We start from the raw sequence: 21099 nt of genomic DNA, 5'->3' as shown, positions 1-21099 counted from the left end.
AAAATAATTTCCAAAGATCATATAGCACCATAAAATAACAACAAAAAAAAGTAGATGTACAATTGAACTTCTATGAGAGTAACTGTATATGCACTGGATCAGCAGAGAACAATGAATAAATAGCTTATAAGGTGTGCATGTTGTTCGGCAGAGGTTTAAATTCATGCTCATCTTCCTTGTAGTGCCCAGCACTCAAACTCTTTCTTTAACGAAACTTGGGAAATTATTACATGACATATTTTAATGAATTATAGCAAGATAACCTGTAATTAAATAAGATGCAACCATTAAATCTACAAATGCCAAAAATTTTCTATAGGTACAAACAGATTTCTTCAAGTTTGCTTGAATAATTCCCATACCTTTACTTCTATTTTAAATCTATGGTCCATTTGCCCTAGGTCTTTCCTGACCCAGTACAAAATATAGAAAAACCATCATCCTGCTGTGTCATGAATTCCATCTTAATTTTCTCTAAATACCAATGAACGTATTTCTGACAGTAAATTCATTCTATTTGTGTATTTCCCCTTAGCTCCTTGAATTGATTTCTCCAACTTTTTCTTCAATGCGAATATGAAATATGCAGTCTGCATTCAAACTGCACATGCTGACAGTGAAAAGAAATAGTACGTTAAATATAATACATAAATAATCCACAAGCCCTAATTTTAGTCAATAGTTCTAACCTCCTCCGCCTCCTCATAAAGGCACTTAAAATCAAATGGCAACTTGATTAACTCATGTTGACCTCACTGTCTCCTGCAGGCATTAATGATCAGGAAAATAACAAAGCCGTGACAAAAAAAAAAAGTGACTAAAAACAAACAAAAAACCCTATATTTGAAACCTGAGCAATCAATAGTTAAATATAACAGCTGATTATACACTATTTTATAGCACAAACCACTTGAAAATCATGTAAAAAAAATTTTAGAGTATTGTTATTTTATGAAACCGAAGTATATTTATAAAAGAATATTCCCTTAAAGAGAATTGCTAAATACTGAGAAAAAAAATCTAAGACAAATAAATAGTAGATATAATTTTAGAGCTACCACCTATTGTATTTGAAAGCAGCAGCTATTGTATTTGCTATCTCTCACAGATGAAAAGACAACTGACGAGGTCATTTTTTTTTTTTTTAATTAGGAAGAATTTGATGTTCAAAGTTATAGCTTAGTCAACTTACATCTAATAACCAGAAGGATGTCTTAGTTTGGGCTGCTGTAACAGAAATACCATATTTGGGTGGCTTATAAAACAGAAATTTATTTCTCTCAGTTTTAGAAACTGGAAGTCCAGGATCAGGATGCCAGCGAGCACTTTCTTGCTGTATCCCAACATGACAGAGAGAGAAGCTAGATCACTGGTCTCTTCTTAGAAGGATACTAATTCATGGAAGATCTCAGTCATGTCAAATTACTTCCCCAAAACTGTGCCTCCTAATACCATCACATTAAGCCTTCGACATATAATTTGGGGGAACATAACGTTCAGTCCATAGCAAAAAATATTAGGGGTCCTCATCAAACAGCCATTGTACACAATGTATAAATCAATCCTGACAAAGTGAACTCCATTCCTTGACTCACTGGAGAACAGGTAAAGCACAGACAATACTGTATTGTCTTAAAAGATGTCTGATTTGGTAAAATATCAGAATCATCTATAAAGATTTATTTTGATGTAATTATTTATATATATATTTTAAACAAAGCATTTAAAATAAAATAAAAACTAAAAAAATAATAATAAGTGAATGACTAAAGTGATTCTCCTTGTTTCACATGGCATTCTTTTATTCTTCCCTCCCTTCCAACACTTAAGATTTTTACTCAGAAGTCACTGTCTTAGTAAAACTCTTCTTGTCCACTCAATCTAAAATCTAAAATTGTACCCCTTTCTTATATCCCTGTCTCAAATACTTTCTTACCTTTTTCCTCTGGTTGGCATTTTTTTTTTTGTCTTTAACAGTTATCTATCCATATATTTTTATTTACATTCCTATTGTCTGCCTCTGAAAGCTTGATAAAGTCAGGATTCTTTCCACCATGTGCGGTAGCACCTGGAATACACTGGGCATTAATAAATGTTTGTTGAAAGGATAAATGGAATTGGGTATCCGTTTCTGTAAAGGTAAAAGCTCTACATCTAGAAGTTACATTCTCTTGTCAACAGTTGAGCTCAAATAAGATCTCACATTCATACGTTCTCTATTTGTATGATACCTCAGGCAGAGCACAGTGGCTGGTCAAATAACACCTCAAAACTTTATTGGGAAATCATACGTCCTGTCCCCTAAGAGAGGGACCCCTTCTCCTAAGTAAGTTATGCCAGCTCTACCTGGTGATTATTATTTCTTTTTTCCCTTCTACTAAGTCTCTCTAATGGTATAGCTGGGCATTAGCTTCCTTAACTCCACCATAGTCTCTCAGCAATTCACTGTCATCAAGATAAATGATAATCAAATCATAGGTGGCAACTAACTGATGTCTTCTAGGCTGAATAGAGCACACAGAGGGTTATTGCTGTGCTGGGTTTTTTGTTTGTTTGATTAGTTTGTACATTGCTAACCTTTATAGTTATTCTATAGTGCACGTTATAGCCTGCATGGTATTTTTGTTATGATAACTTGTTAATATTTCACAGTTATGAGATTTTAAATAAAAATCCAACTTTCTTGCTTCTCTTGAAAAATGAAAGGTCTGGTACAACTGGTTAATGCCCCTTATGACAAAAATAAGTGGAGCTGCGGTGTTCTCCCTTTGATGGGGCATTAACTCTCCAGTTTTGTCATATTCCTGCCACTCCCATGACAGTCTAGGTAATGAAGCCTAGACTCGCTTGTTATTTACAATATTCTAGAAGCTACTGGTTTATTTTACCCAACACACTTTACTATTTATAACCTGCCAGACTATTAAATAAGTATTTGACTTTTTAAATCTATTCACAAATGAATGAGTGCTCTGTGGATGGAGTAATGTATGAATTATTTATCTATTGCTATGTAACAAACTACCCTCAAAACTAAGCACTTTAAAACAGCAAACATTTATCAGCTCACATAGTTTCTGTGATTCAGGAATCTGGGGGCATCTATGCAAGTGGTTCTGGTTTGGAATCTCTCTGAAGTTTGATGTAAAGTGTTGGACTGGGATGTATGCATCTAAAGTCTCTACTGGGATTGGAGATTCTCCTTTTGAGATGACTCACTCACATGGCTGCTAACTGAAGGTCTCAGTTCCTTGCTGTGTGGACTCCTCCTTTGGGATGAGTGGACGACCTCATAGCATTTTATCTGGCTTTGTTCAAATGAGTAATCCAAAAGAGGGGATAGGAAGGAAGGCTTATGCCTTTTAGAACCTCATCTCCAAAGTCACACACTATCACATCTGCCTAATTCTATTCATTAGGTATGAGTCACTAAGTCCAGCCTATACTCAAGGGGAGGGAAATTGAGCTATCCTTCCTGGAAAAAAAAACCTTTGTGAAATTTAGATATAGCAATCTTTGTCTTGGGGTCTTGAACTTGGCTGAATCATTACATAATTGTTTTATTTTAACCTAGGTAATATCAAACGCCTTCCACTTTATCTAATTTTAATATTTCAAAGTTCTTTATAGTTTATTCTGTATATAATATTCCAAGTAAACTGGAAACTCCAAGTGTTTACAATTTATAATCTTTGAGATTTACAAATGTGTAAAAAGTTTCCAAAGAAATTTTAACTCGGTTTTAGGAAAACCACTCTTAAATTTTGGTGAAACACAAACTTTAAGTGACATATAGTGGTAAATAATTGGTTACTTCATAGGACAATTGTTTTTTATGTGTGAAATTTCAGTATTACTGTAGGCAATTTTTTTTTTTTTTTTTTTTTTGGTAAACATTTGTAACTGTTAATCACTAAAGCTCTAGATAGTAGTAAGGTTATTCGGTTTTACTTTTCCATTGGCTTTTTTATATGACTATAATATTCAGCCTCGGCAGGAAGTGAGCCATTACCCTTGATTCCATACCCAAAGAAAAAGAGTAGAGAGGTTTTGGAGGAAGAAAGGGGAAGCTAAACAAAACAGCAAGTGCAGAACTGAGGTAGGAAACTTCATGAAGTGGAAGTTGCTCCCTTGCTTCTCTGTAGTGATGTCATTCAAATTTTATCTTCTCAAACTGTTAAATGTATTCTGATATATCCAGCTAATATATTGACAATAGGGGCATTTTTAGGTTTAATTATATTTATATTTATTTCAGGATTAATCCAATTATGGTGACTGGGAGGAAACACATGCATAGCCATTCACTTGTTAAAAGAATTTGTATTTATACAAGATTTGGTCTCCAAGCAGTGCTGACATATAAAAAACATGATTTCATCCAAAATTTCTCTCTTCTATGTTAACTTGAAACAAACTGACTTAATTAATTAATCTATTTATTTTGCTAAAAAGGACTACTGTTCCATTTTTTTGAGACTGTGTTTATAGCATTGAGCTCTATAAGTTTAGTATTAACTACCAGCAGGGTTGATAGCAATAATGTCAGCAAAAATAAACCTTTATAAAGCCTTGCATTTTTCTATGAGGCAACAATTTATATAGAGATATACATATTTTTTTTACTAAAAGTCAATAAAATCCTTTGAAATGTTATGACAGGTTTTTAATGTGTTTCCTCTAATTTATTGAGTTCCTTAGTTATATCATTTGCCGGTTTGGGTTGGTTTCATTAAGTATATTGAAATTCAATTTTTGAAAACATAAGTGGGTAGTGATTTGGGGATTATTACAGCTTACTTAACCACTTTCAGAATTTAAACTTTATTTTTATTCAAGCGATTTAAAATATGTATAAGCACACATGAAACAAAATTTTCTTGTTAATTTATCAAGATTGAGTATTACGAAATAATATTTTTCTTTTCTTATTATCTTATAAATTTAAAATTAAATAAATTCCTGCTATGTAATAACTTACTTGTCAGGTACAATTCTTTAGGTATATCTGTCTCCTGAATACACATGATGAGAAGAATAGTAACATAATGCTTTACCAATAGCACATTAATTAATTGCCCAAAGACTAGAAAGAAAATTGAAACAAATTTAAAACAAGATGATTTGTATATGTTTAAATTCCTCATCTGAATAAAAACTATTTTTAAAAACTACTATTTATAAAAAACAATTAGAAAAAGATGGTAAGAGTGATAACAGGAAGATAACAATTTAGGAATAAAACTACAGCCAAAGGAAGTCACTAAGACATCTGAATTAATATCATCTCGAGTACTTGAATATGACCAAAGGGGAAAAATTAGAAAGTGTCTTAAGGATCAAATTAAGTGACATTAGATTCCATCTTTGATGTTTGTATAAATTTGTCAAAAGTACATTTACAGACATTTCCATGTGATTTTCACAACTTTGTGATATAGATAAATCTATTTGATATCTGTATTTCTCAGCTATAGAAACTGAAATAGAGATAATCTTAGCATTTAATGATAGGCTGACCATTCTGCTTTTCTCTCTCTCCATCACAGAAATGTATGTTTTTGTGAGACTACTGTCCATGTTTAAATTCATACTTCAAAACCAGGCACAATATCTGCACATAAAAGGTTCTCAATGTATGCTGAACTAAACTGAATTTATTCATTTTGTTTTAAATCATATTGTTTTAAATAATTTGCAATATCTAAATCTTATTTACTTTTATCAGATATGTTTCATCTAATTGAAATCAAAGAAGATAAAAACATTTATTTTCTGGAAAATTAATTTTCAAATATTTCTCAATTAATAACTATTTACATATGAAGTTCATACACTTATAAATAGTCACTAACAAAAATAAAAAACCTCATATTCAATCTGGGAAATGGTGAAAGAGTTGCAAGATTGTACAATGTTTAATTAGAAGATCTAATTTATCACCTATATTTACTTTTAAAATATATTCAAACTGACTTTTTAGAAATAGTACATATAGTTTTTAAAAAGTATCCTGAATATCACATGATATGCAGACTGATACATATTAAATTGTTTTTCTGATTTCCTGTAACCAACTGTAACTAGTGAGATTCTGTGTGGAATATATCTAATCCTTACACTGTGACTGACCATGAACTTCATTTTAGAGCGGCCATTCACTAAGTAAAGATGCAACCATCCTCACTAAAACCTACTTCCTTTATGATATTCACTTTAATGTCTTTTTAAATCTAAGCTATTTTTTTTTAAAATTAAAACACCCATTTGAAAAATTAGCCTCTAATACCAATACAAGTAGAGAATGATTATTTGTTCTATGGAAACCCAGATCTCCCTCTCAGCTAATTGTCTTACTTGCTTATCCCCGTGTTTTCCAGAAGACTGAAGAAAAGGAATGAAAATAGGCTCAAATCAGTAAAACCTCCATTCCTAAATACGTTATAACCTTTTTTATTGTGCTTTGCTTTATTGTACTTTGCATATTTTTTTTACAGATTAAAAGGTTTGTGGCACTCTACATCCTATAAGTCTATTGAAGCCATTTTTCTAACAGCATTTGCTTACTTCATGTCTCCACGTCATATTTTGGTAATTCTTGAAATATTTCAAACTTTTTTTTATTATTATATGTGTTATGGTGTAATTGTTTTTGAGAATGCAGGACTTGCATCCACATAAGACAGAGAACTTAATTGATAAATGCTGTGTGCTCTGATGGCTCCACCAACAGGCCATTTCCCCATCTGTCTCTCTTCTCAGGCCTCCCTATTCCCTGAGACACAACAATATTGAAATTAGGCCAATTAATAACCTTACAGTGGCCTCAGAATGTTCAAGTGAAAGGAAGAGTTGAACATTTCTGACTTTAAATCAAAAGCTAGAAATGATTAAGCTTAGCGTGGAAATCATGTCAAAAGCCGAGACAAGCCAAAAGCCCCATTCTTGTGTCAAACAGCCAAGTTGTAAATGCACAGAAAAAATTCTTGAAGGAAATTAAAAATGCTACTTTTTTAGTAAACATACAACGTACAAGAAAGTGAAACCGCCTTATTGATGAATCTGCTCCTGGTGAAGATGCTATGAAGATCGTTGAAATGATAACAGGATTTAGAATATTAAATAAAATTAGTTAATAAAGCAGTGGCAGGTTTAGAGAGGATAAACTCCAATTTTTAATAAAATTTTGTGGGTAAAATGCTATCAAATATCATCACATGCTACAGAGAAATCACTTGTGACAGGACCAGTCAATTGATGTGGTAAATTTCATTCTGGCCTTATTTTGAGAAATTGCTACAGTCACTGCAACCTTCAGCAACTACCACCCTGATAAGTAAGCAGCCATCAACACGGAGACAAAACCCTCTGCCAGCAAAAAGATTACAAGACTTGGAGGGTCAGATGATGGTTAGCTTTTTTTAAGCAACATTTTTTTTTAATTAAGGTATGTACAGTGTTGTTTTGGACAGCACTATTATACACATAATAGACTACAATACAGTGTAAATGTAACTCTTGTATGCACTGAGAAACCAAAAAATTAGTGTGCCTTGCTGTATTGCAATAATCACTTTATTGTGGTTGTCTAGAACTAAATCTGCAAAATCATTGAGGTATGTCTCATGGAAAAAAATTATTTGTGAGAGAATAATTTCAATCATTGGTCAATAGACCCTATGGCCTTGACTCCTAAATTACCTGCTATCCTTTATAAGCAGAGATAAGCCAATTTGTTATTGTGACAAATACTTAAGGCTCATACACTTTAGAACATTGCAAAAGAACACAGAAATAATCATAAAATAAAACAAGTCCCAGTAAGCTAAAATCAATAACAGTAGAGTTAGTATTGATAACAACACTAAGTCCCTAATCTGGATAAACTTACAAGTTTGTTTGCTAATGTTAAGAAAAGAATAATAATAATTTTTTAAAAAACTCATAGAAACGTGCAATTTTACTGTGTGTCTGGTGTTCATGGAGCAGTAACTCTTATCAGGTTTTAACAGATCATAATTAATCAACCCCCAATCAATATGAAGCAACCTAGCTATAGAACCACTGCACTTACCCATGATGGTTAGGGCTGTAGCTTTTGTTAATTCTTCTTTCATTGACTCTATTACTTCTAAATTACCGCCATCTAGGTTGCATCTATTTATGGTTCCATTTCCCGAACTGATCCAATAAAGCTTGTTTTCCACATAGTCTATTGATAGACCTGCAATTAGATTATACATCTTAAACATAATGGTAGCTACTTAAATTGGAATATTTACCTTGCAGTGAATTTCAAGGGGAAAATGTATGTTGCAAACTCAGATTTCCGTCTTAAAAAATAAGTTAGCTAATGGGAAATACACATATACCGTCTTAACTTTGTGAAACAATGTACTTTTATAGGCAATTAACAGTTATAACTGTTAATTATGACAACAATCTTGTGACAATGAGTTCCATTTTATGGATAAGAAAAACTATACCTAGAATAGTTAAGAAATGATTTTATAGATAGTAAGCGGACATCCCACAAATTTTAATAAAGTTTTGATTTCCAAATTAAGTGTCTGTCCTCTTATTATACCACTTGGTCTCAGAAAGTTTTAATGTGTAATACTCATGTGGGATACTAACTTAACTTACAAAATTTATAATTTCTCCTCTACTTTCAGTAAAATTTACTTTAGGCCGTTATAGATTTACATCAGACATTTCAACTCTCTTCAAGTAAATCTAAAGTTAGAAGAATTTTAACAATTAGCAATTTCACTGATTTATGGAATTAAATTGGGCTCATTTAGGGGCTGCCATAGAGAAATAAATCATTCAAAAAATAAGCAAACTAAGCCAATAGCAAAGTGTCTCACTGTAGGTTAGCTGCATTGTATTTTATGGACAGTTTCACATATAGATAGAGTAGAGTAGTGTTTGTGGTTTTCAGAAGTGTCATACAATACAATAAATTGTTTCCGAGATAAATTGTTTCTGGAACAAAGTGAACAAACAACAATAAAAAAATCTCTTCCCCACTTAAAAAAAAAAAAACTAAAATAAAAACAAAATGAAGGAAGGAAGATGTGGAAGAAGGAAGGAAGGAAAGAAAGAAAGGAGAGGGAAGAGAGTCAATTCAAGAGAATTACAAGAATTCAAGTGCATTGAGAAAGAATTAAACATAGCTCAAATATTTTCAACTACAGATAGTCACAGGCCAGAGAGCAAAATTTATTTATCAAGACTAGTTTTAATCAAGTAGACATAATCCAAATTCTATACAACATATTAATAATTTATTGACTTATTGGTATGATTTGTTAATAGAAGTCTGGAAGGTTCATCAGAAAAGTCACAATGCATAAAATTACACATTTCAAGGAAGAAGTTTTCAGTTTTTTTTTTTAATAATCACAGTGGACAATTGCCTTTAATCACTATGATAATAGAATAAAATCATAACTATTACAGTCATACTCTAAGATGTAATATTTTCATGGTGAAAGTCTATTACCATTCAACTTTTTGTAAAAGAAAGTTGATTATCCTGAAGAAACTTCTTAAGCCATCTTCATGCATCTTTTCTAGTATAAATAAATTCTCATTTAGACCAATTAATTTCTAAGAAGTGGTCTATTTTACTTTCTGCTTAGTTGACTACCTAAAACATATAATTACATCTTTAATCAGCAATAAAGAATATCTTTACTACAGGTTGATGGTACAAAATATAGCCCCAAACTTTCTGTGCTGAATTTTTATCAAGAATTGAAATAACAAATACATTTATAAAGAATTCCTTTTAGAAATGTTATCTAGCCCTCTAGGTATTCTAAATTGTATCTCTCAATCAAGCCAAACCACAAGAAAGCTATGTGTGTGTTTTTTTTTAATCACTATATACATTTTCCTCATCTATGGATCTCTTGCTGAATTGAGGTTTGTTGTTGTACCTTTGGTTTACATAAAGGATGCTATAAGAAGTAGACACAGAAAACATACCGTTAGACTTCCCAGGATATAGTATCTGAAAGTAGTACATCACACAATGACCTCTTTATACAAGGACCCATGGGAGAAATTTCTTTCAGGGCTCAGTGCCAAAGAAAGCTATATATGGAAAATATAAAATTATAACTGGTCATATTTCTCTCTTTGCTTTGGCTGCTAATAAACTGAAAAAGTCTGATTTGTTATCCATCTCCAGCAATTACAAAAGAATTACATGTATATTTGTAATTTTATTCTTGGCTTCAATAGACTAATTTATTATTTTCCTAAACTTTGATTTTTAAAATTAGTGTTATCCTGGCCTTTCTTAGGGAACGTGTTTATTTAAATTTCCTCAACCCTTTTTTGGAGGGAGAGAGTGCATTCATACTGAATGTACCTAACTTCAAATTAATCCACAGTGTCAGAACTTTCTTATCTACTTAACATCGGACAGTTTTTAGAGTCTAACTTAAAATGTGTAAAGCAGTTATCATAGAGAGGAGGGAAGTTAGGTCAAAATTTCTCAGACTCTACTAAGCAGCATCTTTGTTTCTGGATTATGAACACCAGGAGAGAAGAAGATATGTCAGTGAGCTTTTTATTTTCAGGGACTAACATGATGACTGGAGCAAAAAGGAAAATTTATAAACATTGATTGAATGAATGAATGAATGAATGGATTATTTAAATAATTCCATTATGAAAATTATAAATTGTCTTCAAGGAGTTCTGACTACTAAAGTTAAATCATCTTCACAACAGAATTATTTCAATATACTTCTTATACGCAGATACTATGGCAATTGGAAGGAATAGATTTACTGGTTACAGCTTATATTTTTATATTAATATTAAGATTTAATATTTTAAGATTAATAGTTTCATGAGTCACAAGACCAAAAGTATTCGAAGTTCCTATATTAACATATTTGCATGCAATCTATGTCACCTAGCCACCTACACATACCTTCTCTCCTGGTAAATATATCAATTTAATCCTGAATGTTCTTGGGTGTGTTTATTTGTGGTTTCTAAAATAGAATTGAAATCTTTTAAAACTTCTATTATAAGTTCAAGACATTGGTGATGTATTTTTTAAATTTATAAGTATGAGTATATTTAAAGGCACATATTTATAAAGGTTATTAATGTAAATGTTTTCACATCTTAATTTTTTTATTATCAATATACACTTAGATCTTAATGACACTGAAAAATTAATGGGTATCTATTTATTGAAGTAATTTCTGAATCAGATTTCTGTAGCACTAGAGATAAGTCACTAAGCAGTAGACTAATAGTAGTTTTGATGCAATTGAAAGTAATTCATGATTTTAGAATGTTATTTGCTACCCATGAGAAAACAGATAAAATATGAGTATGTTGATAAAAGTTTCCTGAAACTTATGTAAAGAAATATAATTAGTCTGTAGTAGACGATCCTCAGAGTGGGTTACCGAGATTTAAAAATCTTAAAAAGGGCTGTAGGATCTGTCTGAAGGTTATGCTACTAGTAATATATTCTCATTCCTGCAAAACACATTTATCTTTTAGAATCATCTGTATTTCTTATCAAAAGGAAATCTAGATTCAGTAACACAATAGGTATATCAAAGGAAAAAAGTCATCATACAAATTAAAAGTCTTTACAAAAAAATCTACCTTTTATCTATTTTTTCCGTTATTATAAAAATAATTTAATCATATGCTTTGATAATAACACATTTTTCTTTAATTTAAGCCAAATATTTTCCTTAATTTATTATTATATTTGAACATTTAATTGAAGTGATCCAGTGTATTTCTTAATAGAAGCAATGTAATTTGACAAAATTATATAATTGTTATCATAATAGAAATAATCCACATATTGATTTAAAAATATATATATTTAAAAATAATATAAATAATAAAATAATAAAAATGATATAGTCTAAATATATTATGTGTCATTACAATTAAGATTGGAACATTTATATGTCTCGTTTTCTTTTCAAACAACCCAAAACTAAATCAATGTACTATGTAATATGGAATTAAAACAAAAATGCAAGGATATTAAAAAATGTTTTTTTAAATTAAGACTTTCTAGAGATAGCAATTTTATAATGTTTTTCCATTACTTATCAGATTTTATTTCAAAATTTTCATCCCCAGCTGTGCATTATAATTATCTGAAAAGTTACTGAAAACACTGATCCTTGGCCCACACTCCAAGAAATTCTAATTTAATTAGTTACAGTTGGTTCAAGACATAAGTATTTTTAAAAAAATCTCTCCAGGTGATTTTAGAATATGACACTTAAGAAATTTCTTTTAAACATTGCATATTTTTATAATCTTTCAAACTTAAACTTTTAATAAGTTTAAACAGGCCTTTTAAATTTTGCTGGAAGAATGTGTCAAGATGATGAGATCTCCAGAGACAAGGAAACATTAAGATGTAGTTGGCAAAAAAGAAATATAATAAATATTAAAATGTAGATGATCAACTTTAAGGCCTCTAAATATTTATAATAAATAACATTAAACTCTTCTAAATAGTCTCTTTAGAGTGTTATCTTCAAACAATAGAAAAGAACTCCTGCTTCTAGAATTGTAAAAGTTGTAGAAATTGGCTACTGAAAACACATTTACAAAAAATTATAATGATCTGGATATTTCAAAATGGAGATCTTTTTAGAGTTCACTGGAAGAGATGTAATTATTCCTGGAGCAGAATTGTTTCTGAAACATCAAACTTTTTGTCTAAGGAACATAGTTATTCCAATGGGTAAATAGAAGGGTTAACTGCTTATTCATCATTAAGCTATCTTGAGAAATGCTTTATCCCTCCTGAGGATACTTAGATTTTTTAGGTTAAAGAATAAACATGCTAAGGAAGCCCAAGAGGTCTTCCTAAATTCTATAAGTGAACACAAAAATATAAGATGCCATCATCCTTCAATCACATTGTACATATGTCTCTGGATTCATCTAATAGAAGGCTAGGCAGTCTTCACCTAACTACATGCTCACTTCGCCATTGTAAGGTTGTAATAATAATACTAATTATCTCATATAATATTGTCTAGCACATAGAAAGCAGTCAATAAATGTTAGCTATTTATTAGTAGTAATATAGGTTTTCGTATTTTCCTTTCAAGTTAAAATCCTATTGTAAAATTTGCAACCATCTCTCAATGATACAGGCACAGCAAAATTAGAAACTTTTGTTCTGTGGTGGCCAATAATAGACAGCTTCAGTTGGGGGAAAAAAATTTGAAATCTGCATACCCAACAAAAGATTAGTATCAACAAAAGAATCTTCAAAACTCAACGGTTAAAAAAAAATACCATTAGAGAGCAGGCAATAAAATGAACAGACATCTCACAAAAGAATATATGAAGATAGCAAATAAGCACATAAAAAAGATGTTCAACATGATAGAAAATGAGAAAATGGCAATAGAGATTGCTACACACTTATAAGACTGACTAAAATAAAATAATGAGAACATGGTTCCATAGTGTAGCGGTTAGCAAGTCTGCTTTATATGCAGAAGGTCCTGGATTCATGTCCCTGTGGAGCTATAGTCCATGGTCTACGGCTATGCCACCCTGAACAAGCCCAAAATCTGATCTCGGAAGCTAAGAAGAGTCGGGCCTGGATGGGAGACCACCTAGGAAGACCAGGTCCTATAGACATAAATAATAAAAATAAAATAAAAATCGTGATAACGCTAAATGTTAGCATGGAGGTAGAGAAAAAGTAGATTATCTATATATTGCTGGTGGGAACGTAAAAGAGTATAGACACCCTGGAAAGTAACTTGGCAGTTTCTTATAAAACTAACCATACTGTTATCATAGGACCTAGCTATTGCACTCTTGAAAATGTATCCCAGAGAAATGAAAATTTATGTTCACACAAAAACCTATATATGAATGTTCATAGCAGCTTTATTTGTAGTAGTCAAGAACTAGAATCATCCTTCCTCCTTTAACAGGAGAATCACACTACTCAGCAATAAAGAGAAAAGAACTATTGATACATGAAACAATTTCAACAAATCTCCAAGGATATACACTGAGTAAAAAAAAGCCAATTAAAAATGTTATGTACTGTATGATTCCATTTATATATAGAAGACAAATGGTGTAGGAAGAAAGGGAAAAGTGTGGGAAGCAGGAGGGAAGTAGGCGTGTTTATAAAAGGGCAACATGAAGGATCGTTGCAGCATTGCAATTATTCAGTTTTACATAATGTTTCAACTGGGAACATAAGCTACATATGGGACTTCTCTGTATTACTTTTTTTATAACAGCATGAGAACCTAAATTATCTCGAAAAAAATTTCAATTAAGAAAAACATACTATTCAACAACTAGTTGAGAATGTAGAGGATCAGAATATGGCGTTCCAAAATATATTAATTTGATTTAAGGATTATTTGGAACCAAAGACCACTGAGAAATAGCAGATGCCAGATAAAAGAACTCTGTCCTCCCCCACTATTTGTCTAAAAGCAGGCTTAGATTCTTAACAGGTCTGGGCTCTGATCAGCCCTGAGATGGCACAGAGCGAAATCTACATAACAAACCTTACTAAAACAACACTTATCTTCCATTAGTTTCCCTCATGTAATCATCTTTCCATAGTTTGTATCCCTTGGAAGTCTAAAATACTTTTTCTTGGTCTTGTCACTTCTGTACAATTTTATTGTTCTTTGTAAAGAGGATATATAAACCTGGACTCCAACCACTCCTTTGAGTTGCTTACTCTTCACTGACTTTTTCCCATACGTATATGCATGCTACTTGTGTTAATAAACACTGTTTTTCTTTTGTTAATCTGTCTTTTGGCAGTCTAATTTACAGAGTCCAAGTAAGAGAACCTATGAGCATAGAGAAAAAAAGTGTTTTGCTTTGTTTTGCTTTTGTTTTTGTTTTGTCTCCTCTGCAAGTATCTATACTGCCCTAATCTTAACTTCTACATTGGAATCATCCTTCTCAAGTCACTCTGAATTAAAAAGTCATCAACAACATATAGTGTTACAGAGCTAAGTTAATTAACTTAGTTCCTTGTTGTATATCATATCAGAGTCTCTTCCATCTTTCATCACATAAATCATTGTACCTGGGGAAATTTTACATTTATTTTAAGTTCTTGATGATTGACAAAAATCATGTGCATTGTGAAAAATAATACTTGCAAAAATGAGGGAAAGACCAGGATAAGTGATAGTTTATTTCTTGATAAGTGTTTTGTTCTAAAAGACCATTTTAAAAGCTTTAATACCCATAGTTTTATAATTTTTTAAAATTATACTTAATAGCTTGATAAGCAGAAAAAATATTTTTAAAACACTGGATCGTGTCATTTTAATATTTAAATTATACTTTCTGTAAATATAAGGTTAAACCTTCACTTATTTTTTTCTTTCTAGCCATATAGAAATATTCAGAATTTTTCTAGACATATCACAGTGTCTGTGCCTATTATGACTATTTACCCTTTCTGCTAAGAAGGAAAGCCTCTTTTATCAGTTCCTTTAAAACAAAATTATATTTTTTCTTCAAGATCTCATTGAAATTTCAAAGTATCATCAATTTGGTTACAACTCTTTCTTGTATGTTTCTTCTCCACAAATAATTAGTAGTTTGCTCTATTTTTGCAGTGTCTAATTATATTAACTTTATGGTGTCTGGAAGATAGTACTTATGAACAACATTTAGTGTTCTTATTTTAACTACTAAAATTCTCATCAAATGGTTTGTAGTTTTCTGTGTCTTTTTCCTTCACTGACTATGATCTTCTTGATAACAGATCCCAGGTTTTAGTTCCAGGGTCTGGTACCTGTATACACTTTATTATATTTTTTATAACCTTTTTTTTTAATACTAAATATTAAAAGATTGAGTTAACGAATGATCAGATGAAATAGTGTAATAAATTTAAGTTATTCATGTGCATATGCTTGTGTAATTTTAAGAACAGATTTATTCTTAACATTTCTTTTGGTATGCAGAGCCTTATATATTAATTGTGCTTTATACAAAATAAAAGTGCCTGTAATAAGTAATGAGTAATTAAAAAAATAATAACAGTATTATCAAGCCAGAAAACGTACCCAGAAATTTGTTTTATTATTACTATTATTATTATAATTTAATAAAGTCCCTTGAATTATTTTGATGCAGTGAAAAATTGCTTATAAATATTATCCATTGACAGATTTCAAAATTCACATTATTTAGAGTATGGACTGAAATAATTAGATAAAAAAAAAATATATATATATTTTGTTTCAAGAAGACATACTTGAAGGTTGAATGAACAAGTTACTTTTGGTTGGGATTACATAAAAATAAAGGGAAAACATCAAGGAAATAAATTATAATACACAAGATTCTTAAGAATGAACCATGAAAAGTAATGCTAATTGACAGGCCAAGTTGCTTTTTGAGGTTTAAGGAATAAAATTCTTAATATGTAAACATTTTAAACATGAAAATGGCTTTGGTAGTAAATTAAAATCCTCTGTTATGCAAACTGTTCTAACACTTAATGTATACAACATGATTGAGCAGTAAATCTTAATTGAGGATATTTAATTCAACAATGGATAACTGGAAGGTTGATTTGTATTTAGCAGAAACAAAGTTATTCAGCCCAAACTTCCTTGAAGGCTGCAATTACTTAGTCTTCAGTGATAAACACTCGTAAAATGCCAAGTTAGGTGTTTTGATAAGATTATAATTCACTTCTATATCAAATATATTTCACATATGGATTTAAAATGTAATTTCACAAACTAGAAACTCTAGTGTATCAGTGCCATTACTGTTTAAAACTAGCATTTAAAGATTCAGAAATAATTAATTGTGAGGCATAATTGGCACAGAGGTAAAATTGTTTCATGTGTACTCCTGGCTGCTTAGAAAAGCTGTCCGCTGTGTCCTAATTGGGCCCACATTTCGCAGGAGTAGCCAAGCTCTGGATTTTTCTTTCCTACTTTCCATGTTTGAAAAAATACCAGTTTCATTCCCTGATCTTTGCTTGAGGTCAGATAATTACTATATAAAATTAGCCTCTCTGGGCAGAATATAGTGGTTAGGATTTAATATGGTTTTGGAAGAAGATAAACTTAAACTTGAATCTCAAATCTACCATTTATCACAAGCAACTAATTTATTTAAACAAGCCTCAGTTTCTAAATCTATAAAAGCAGAATAAGAAAGCCTTCCAGAAATGATTACTGTGAGATGATTCATGCAAAACATTTTGCAAGTGCTTGACATATTCTAAGTGCTTAAAAAGTAGTCACTATAATTATGTTATTTTTGTTGCCAAAGTGATAATGGTTCTACTGTATCATACATCCCAGAGTAAGTGCATGCAAACACAAAGGTGTGTTTTATATTGAGAATACAGGTTCCAAAAAGGGTGATAACTAATGATTGTTTGAGTTGACACTTTCCAGCCTCACCAGAGAAAATATTATGTTTTCCCTTAACGTACTGGGAAAAAATAATTTATAATCTGACAGTTAATATGCATGAGGAAAAAAAATAAGCTGAACAGCAACTCTTTCTTTCCAAATCACCTAATTTTCTTCACAGAAATGGTTTAGGAAATGCAGTGGGCAGGAGTTTAAGCTGCAGATTGCCCAGACAGACTCATCATTAAAAATAATTACAATAATTTTCTGCAGAGCTAAATTTCAGTGAAATTCAATGAACAAATAACAAAGTAATAAATACCCCTTTGTATATAAGTATTTCATGGGTATGTTGATCATTCATACTAACAAAAACAGATTTGTATTTATTTTGTTCACACTTTCATATGTCCATTCACAGTACTGTAAAATTCCATTTTAGAAATCATCTCAGGGAAATAGTTCTAATAGAATCATGTAAAGTGCGGTTATAATGACATGCATTCTTGAGAGTATTTCATATGTCCATTCACAGTACTGGAAAATTCCATTTTAGAAATCATCTCAGGGAAATAGTTCTAATAGAATCATGTAAAGTGAGGTTATAATGACATGCATTCTTGAGAGTATAGAGATTCTTCTATATCCAATGTTTCCTTATGAATCTTAACCCTGATGCTTCACTAGATAACAACTTAAATTTATATATAAGACCAAGAAAAAAATACTTAGTTCACTTATTTGTATCACAGCTCCAAACTGTCCATAAAGAAAGGGAAAAAAACAACAGCAAAAAATATTTTTTAAAAAGAAAAACACAATAAACCAAAATGTTTCAGTATTTTGTGTAAATGATAAACACTATGGTATTGAATATATTTAAGAAAATATTTCAGTCACACACAGTAAAAATACTATAACTTGAAAAACAATTATAGTTATAAATCAGTGACTATGATACTATTGAAACCAGTGTCATCTTAACTGCTACCAATTCCTCATAAATAATTTAAACTCATGGAATATAGATAGGACTTTTCTGCTATAAACGTATTAATATTTTTATAGTTAATTAATAGATGAGTCTCTCTAGCCCATTAAGATAAACCAAAATTGTTATAATAGGGTCAGAATGAATAAGGGGTACTCAAAATAATTTGGTTTTACCTTTATACCTTGTGCCAAGAGGACTTGTCAATAAGTAGATAACTTGACCAATACTATTTTTGCCTGTTTTTCTTATTTTTATGAGAAATCTCTGAGGTGCTATTGAGAGCCAAGTGGTCACAGGGTTATAAGAGGAATGGGAGATAAAAAAGCAAGAGAAACACATGGAAAAGCTAAGGTAGAAACCAAAAATGTCCATCTTTTCTTTCTTTGCTAGTAGTTCATTTATTTATAAACAATCCACTTATTTTTATGCTCCATCATTTGAGAAAATGATGCTATTCATATGAATATGAGAATATTTTGTTTTTTACTTGTCAGATACTTTGAATGAAATACAACATGAATTTATACCCAGATCACCAGATATGCACTTCTTTCACATGTTACTCAACTAAGATATATAAATAAATCTCAGCTTTATTCAATCTTATAAGAGCCTCCTGCGGTAAGATAGAAAACGGTATTCACTTCATTGAATGAATATTTATTGAAGATCTATTTATGTGCCAACATTGAATTCTGAGCTGAGGACAATGTTAAAAACAGATACAGCCCCTTGCTTTGTAGAGTTTCTTTCTAGTTGGTAAGCAGTCGTTAACCAAATATTCAATAGGCAAGTGCAAAATTAAAATAATGACAACAGCTAAAATATGAAATAATGCTGCTAAAAGTGTGTATTAGAAGAGACTTCAGCCTAGTTAGAGAAGTCAAGGTAAGTTTCTTGAAGAAATAGTACCTGAGTTGAAATCTAAGAGGCAATACTGCACATAGGAATAGATTGTTAAAATATATCATTAGGGAAAGGAGCTTGACAAGTAGAGAATCCAAGGAGGTAAAAATGGGTGAAATAAAGTTTTAGTCACACTGCAATTCCTTTTAGATTACAACAGGACTATACATGGGTAAAAGGGACTATATTGCCCTTGTTTACTTGTTTCCCAGTATTCACTTGTTTCTCAGTAACAGTATAGTACAGGAACTCATTTTTCCTTCTTTTTCTTCAAGATTTCTACATACATAAAAATGGATCTTTACCATACATTCATGTCTTTCTTGTTAGTATGTTAACACTACAAGGCAAGTATTACATAAAAAGATCATCTTTGTGTCATCCACAGTGCTTAGCATAACACATCAGCAGTAGCCATTTAATACATGGAGTTGGATTTAAGAAAGAAGAGTTGATTACAGAGTTGTCTTTTTTTTTTCTTTCTGTAACTATTATAAAACATTCTCAAGCATTTTTTCTTTTTCTCTTCCTAGGTTAAAAAAAAAATCACATTATCATACTTGATATAATAATCTACATCAAAGTTAACATGGTTCAAAACTTGTGACATTAGTTTGGGGTGTCAGCACGTCTAGGCTATAGTTTCCAGGTATTCAATTAAACACTAATCTAGGTGTTGCCGTGAAGGTATTTTGGAGATCTGCAATCAGGTGACTTTAGCTAAAGGAAATTATTATCTGAAAAAATAAATCTGGGTGGGTATGATTCAATCAGTTGAATGGACTTAAGAACAGAAGTAAGGTTTCTCTGAGGAAGAAGAAATGCTTCCCCTGGTCTATAGCTTAAGCTCCTTCTTGAGAATTTTCAGCCCTCCCAAGAATTTCAAATGTGCCTAGCCAGCCCTCGTAATCTCATAAGCTAAATCCTTGCAATAAATCTATTTTTATATGTTGATATCTATCATTTATCTATTTACTTATCCAAACACACTCCAGGTTCTAGTTCTCTCATCTAACTCTGATGGATACACAACTGTCCTATTGTAGATGATGTTTTAGAATCAGCTGATGAAGACTACATTAATGCACAATTTTCTGACAAAGAATAGTTTTAATGCATTTTAAATGAGAAAAAAATAAAGAATCCATGAAATTTTATGGATGAGAATCAAAACCAAGACACAGCTCATTGTCTACATTAACTATTCTTTACTATTCCACTATCTTCGATGCCATAACTTTACCATTCTAAGAAACTTTTGTTCACTAAGACAAGTGTTGCAAATATCATTATCGTTTATTTCAGGAACTTCCCAAATAACCCATCAACTTTTCAATAAAAAAAGCATCAAATGACACTTTTTACCTCAAGACTCTAAATCACCTTCTCTCAAAATCATCCTGCTTCTGCCAATTAAAAATGATTATATGATCCTTAATCATAACCAAGACTCCTACTGAAACATCTGTCTTAAAGCAGATGGCAAAATCTCAATTATTATTTCAACTTTGCTCTTTTCCCTCTGAGACATTATTCAAATGTTAACAAGTTAATGATCTCCCTTATTGTAGTAGGCAAGAAGCTCAGCTTTGTCTAACCCAGGGTTCCCCAACCCCTGGGCCATGGACGGTACTGATCCATGGCCTGTCAGAGACTGGGCCGCACAACAGGAAGTGAGCGGCAGGTGGTGGAGCAGTCCAAGCCTCATCTGTATTTGCAGTCGCTCCCCAGCATTAGCATCACCACTTCAGCTCCACCTCAGATCATCAGACATTAGTTTCTCATAGG

At 31.3% G+C, this 21099-nt stretch overlaps 1 protein-coding gene across 4 annotated transcripts in view; it reads right to left on the bottom strand.

Moving 5' to 3' along the window:
* Positions 1 to 21099, bottom strand: part of LRP1B (LDL receptor related protein 1B) — a 1622137-nt gene that overhangs the window by 479818 nt on the left and 1121220 nt on the right. For all 4 annotated transcript variants that reach the window (XM_036236560.1, XM_036236558.1, XM_036236559.1 and 1 more), the window contains exon 32: positions 8075 to 8224. In XM_036236560.1, the coding sequence (XP_036092453.1) occupies positions 8075 to 8224 (150 nt within the window). The remainder of the gene's footprint in view (positions 1 to 8074; positions 8225 to 21099) is intronic.

Source organism: Rousettus aegyptiacus, unplaced genomic scaffold (assembly GCF_014176215.1).
Source record: "Rousettus aegyptiacus isolate mRouAeg1 unplaced genomic scaffold, mRouAeg1.p scaffold_m13_p_2, whole genome shotgun sequence".
Classification (NCBI taxonomy): Eukaryota; Metazoa; Chordata; class Mammalia; order Chiroptera; family Pteropodidae; genus Rousettus; species Rousettus aegyptiacus.
This window is presented reverse-complemented; position numbering and strand designations above follow the sequence as displayed.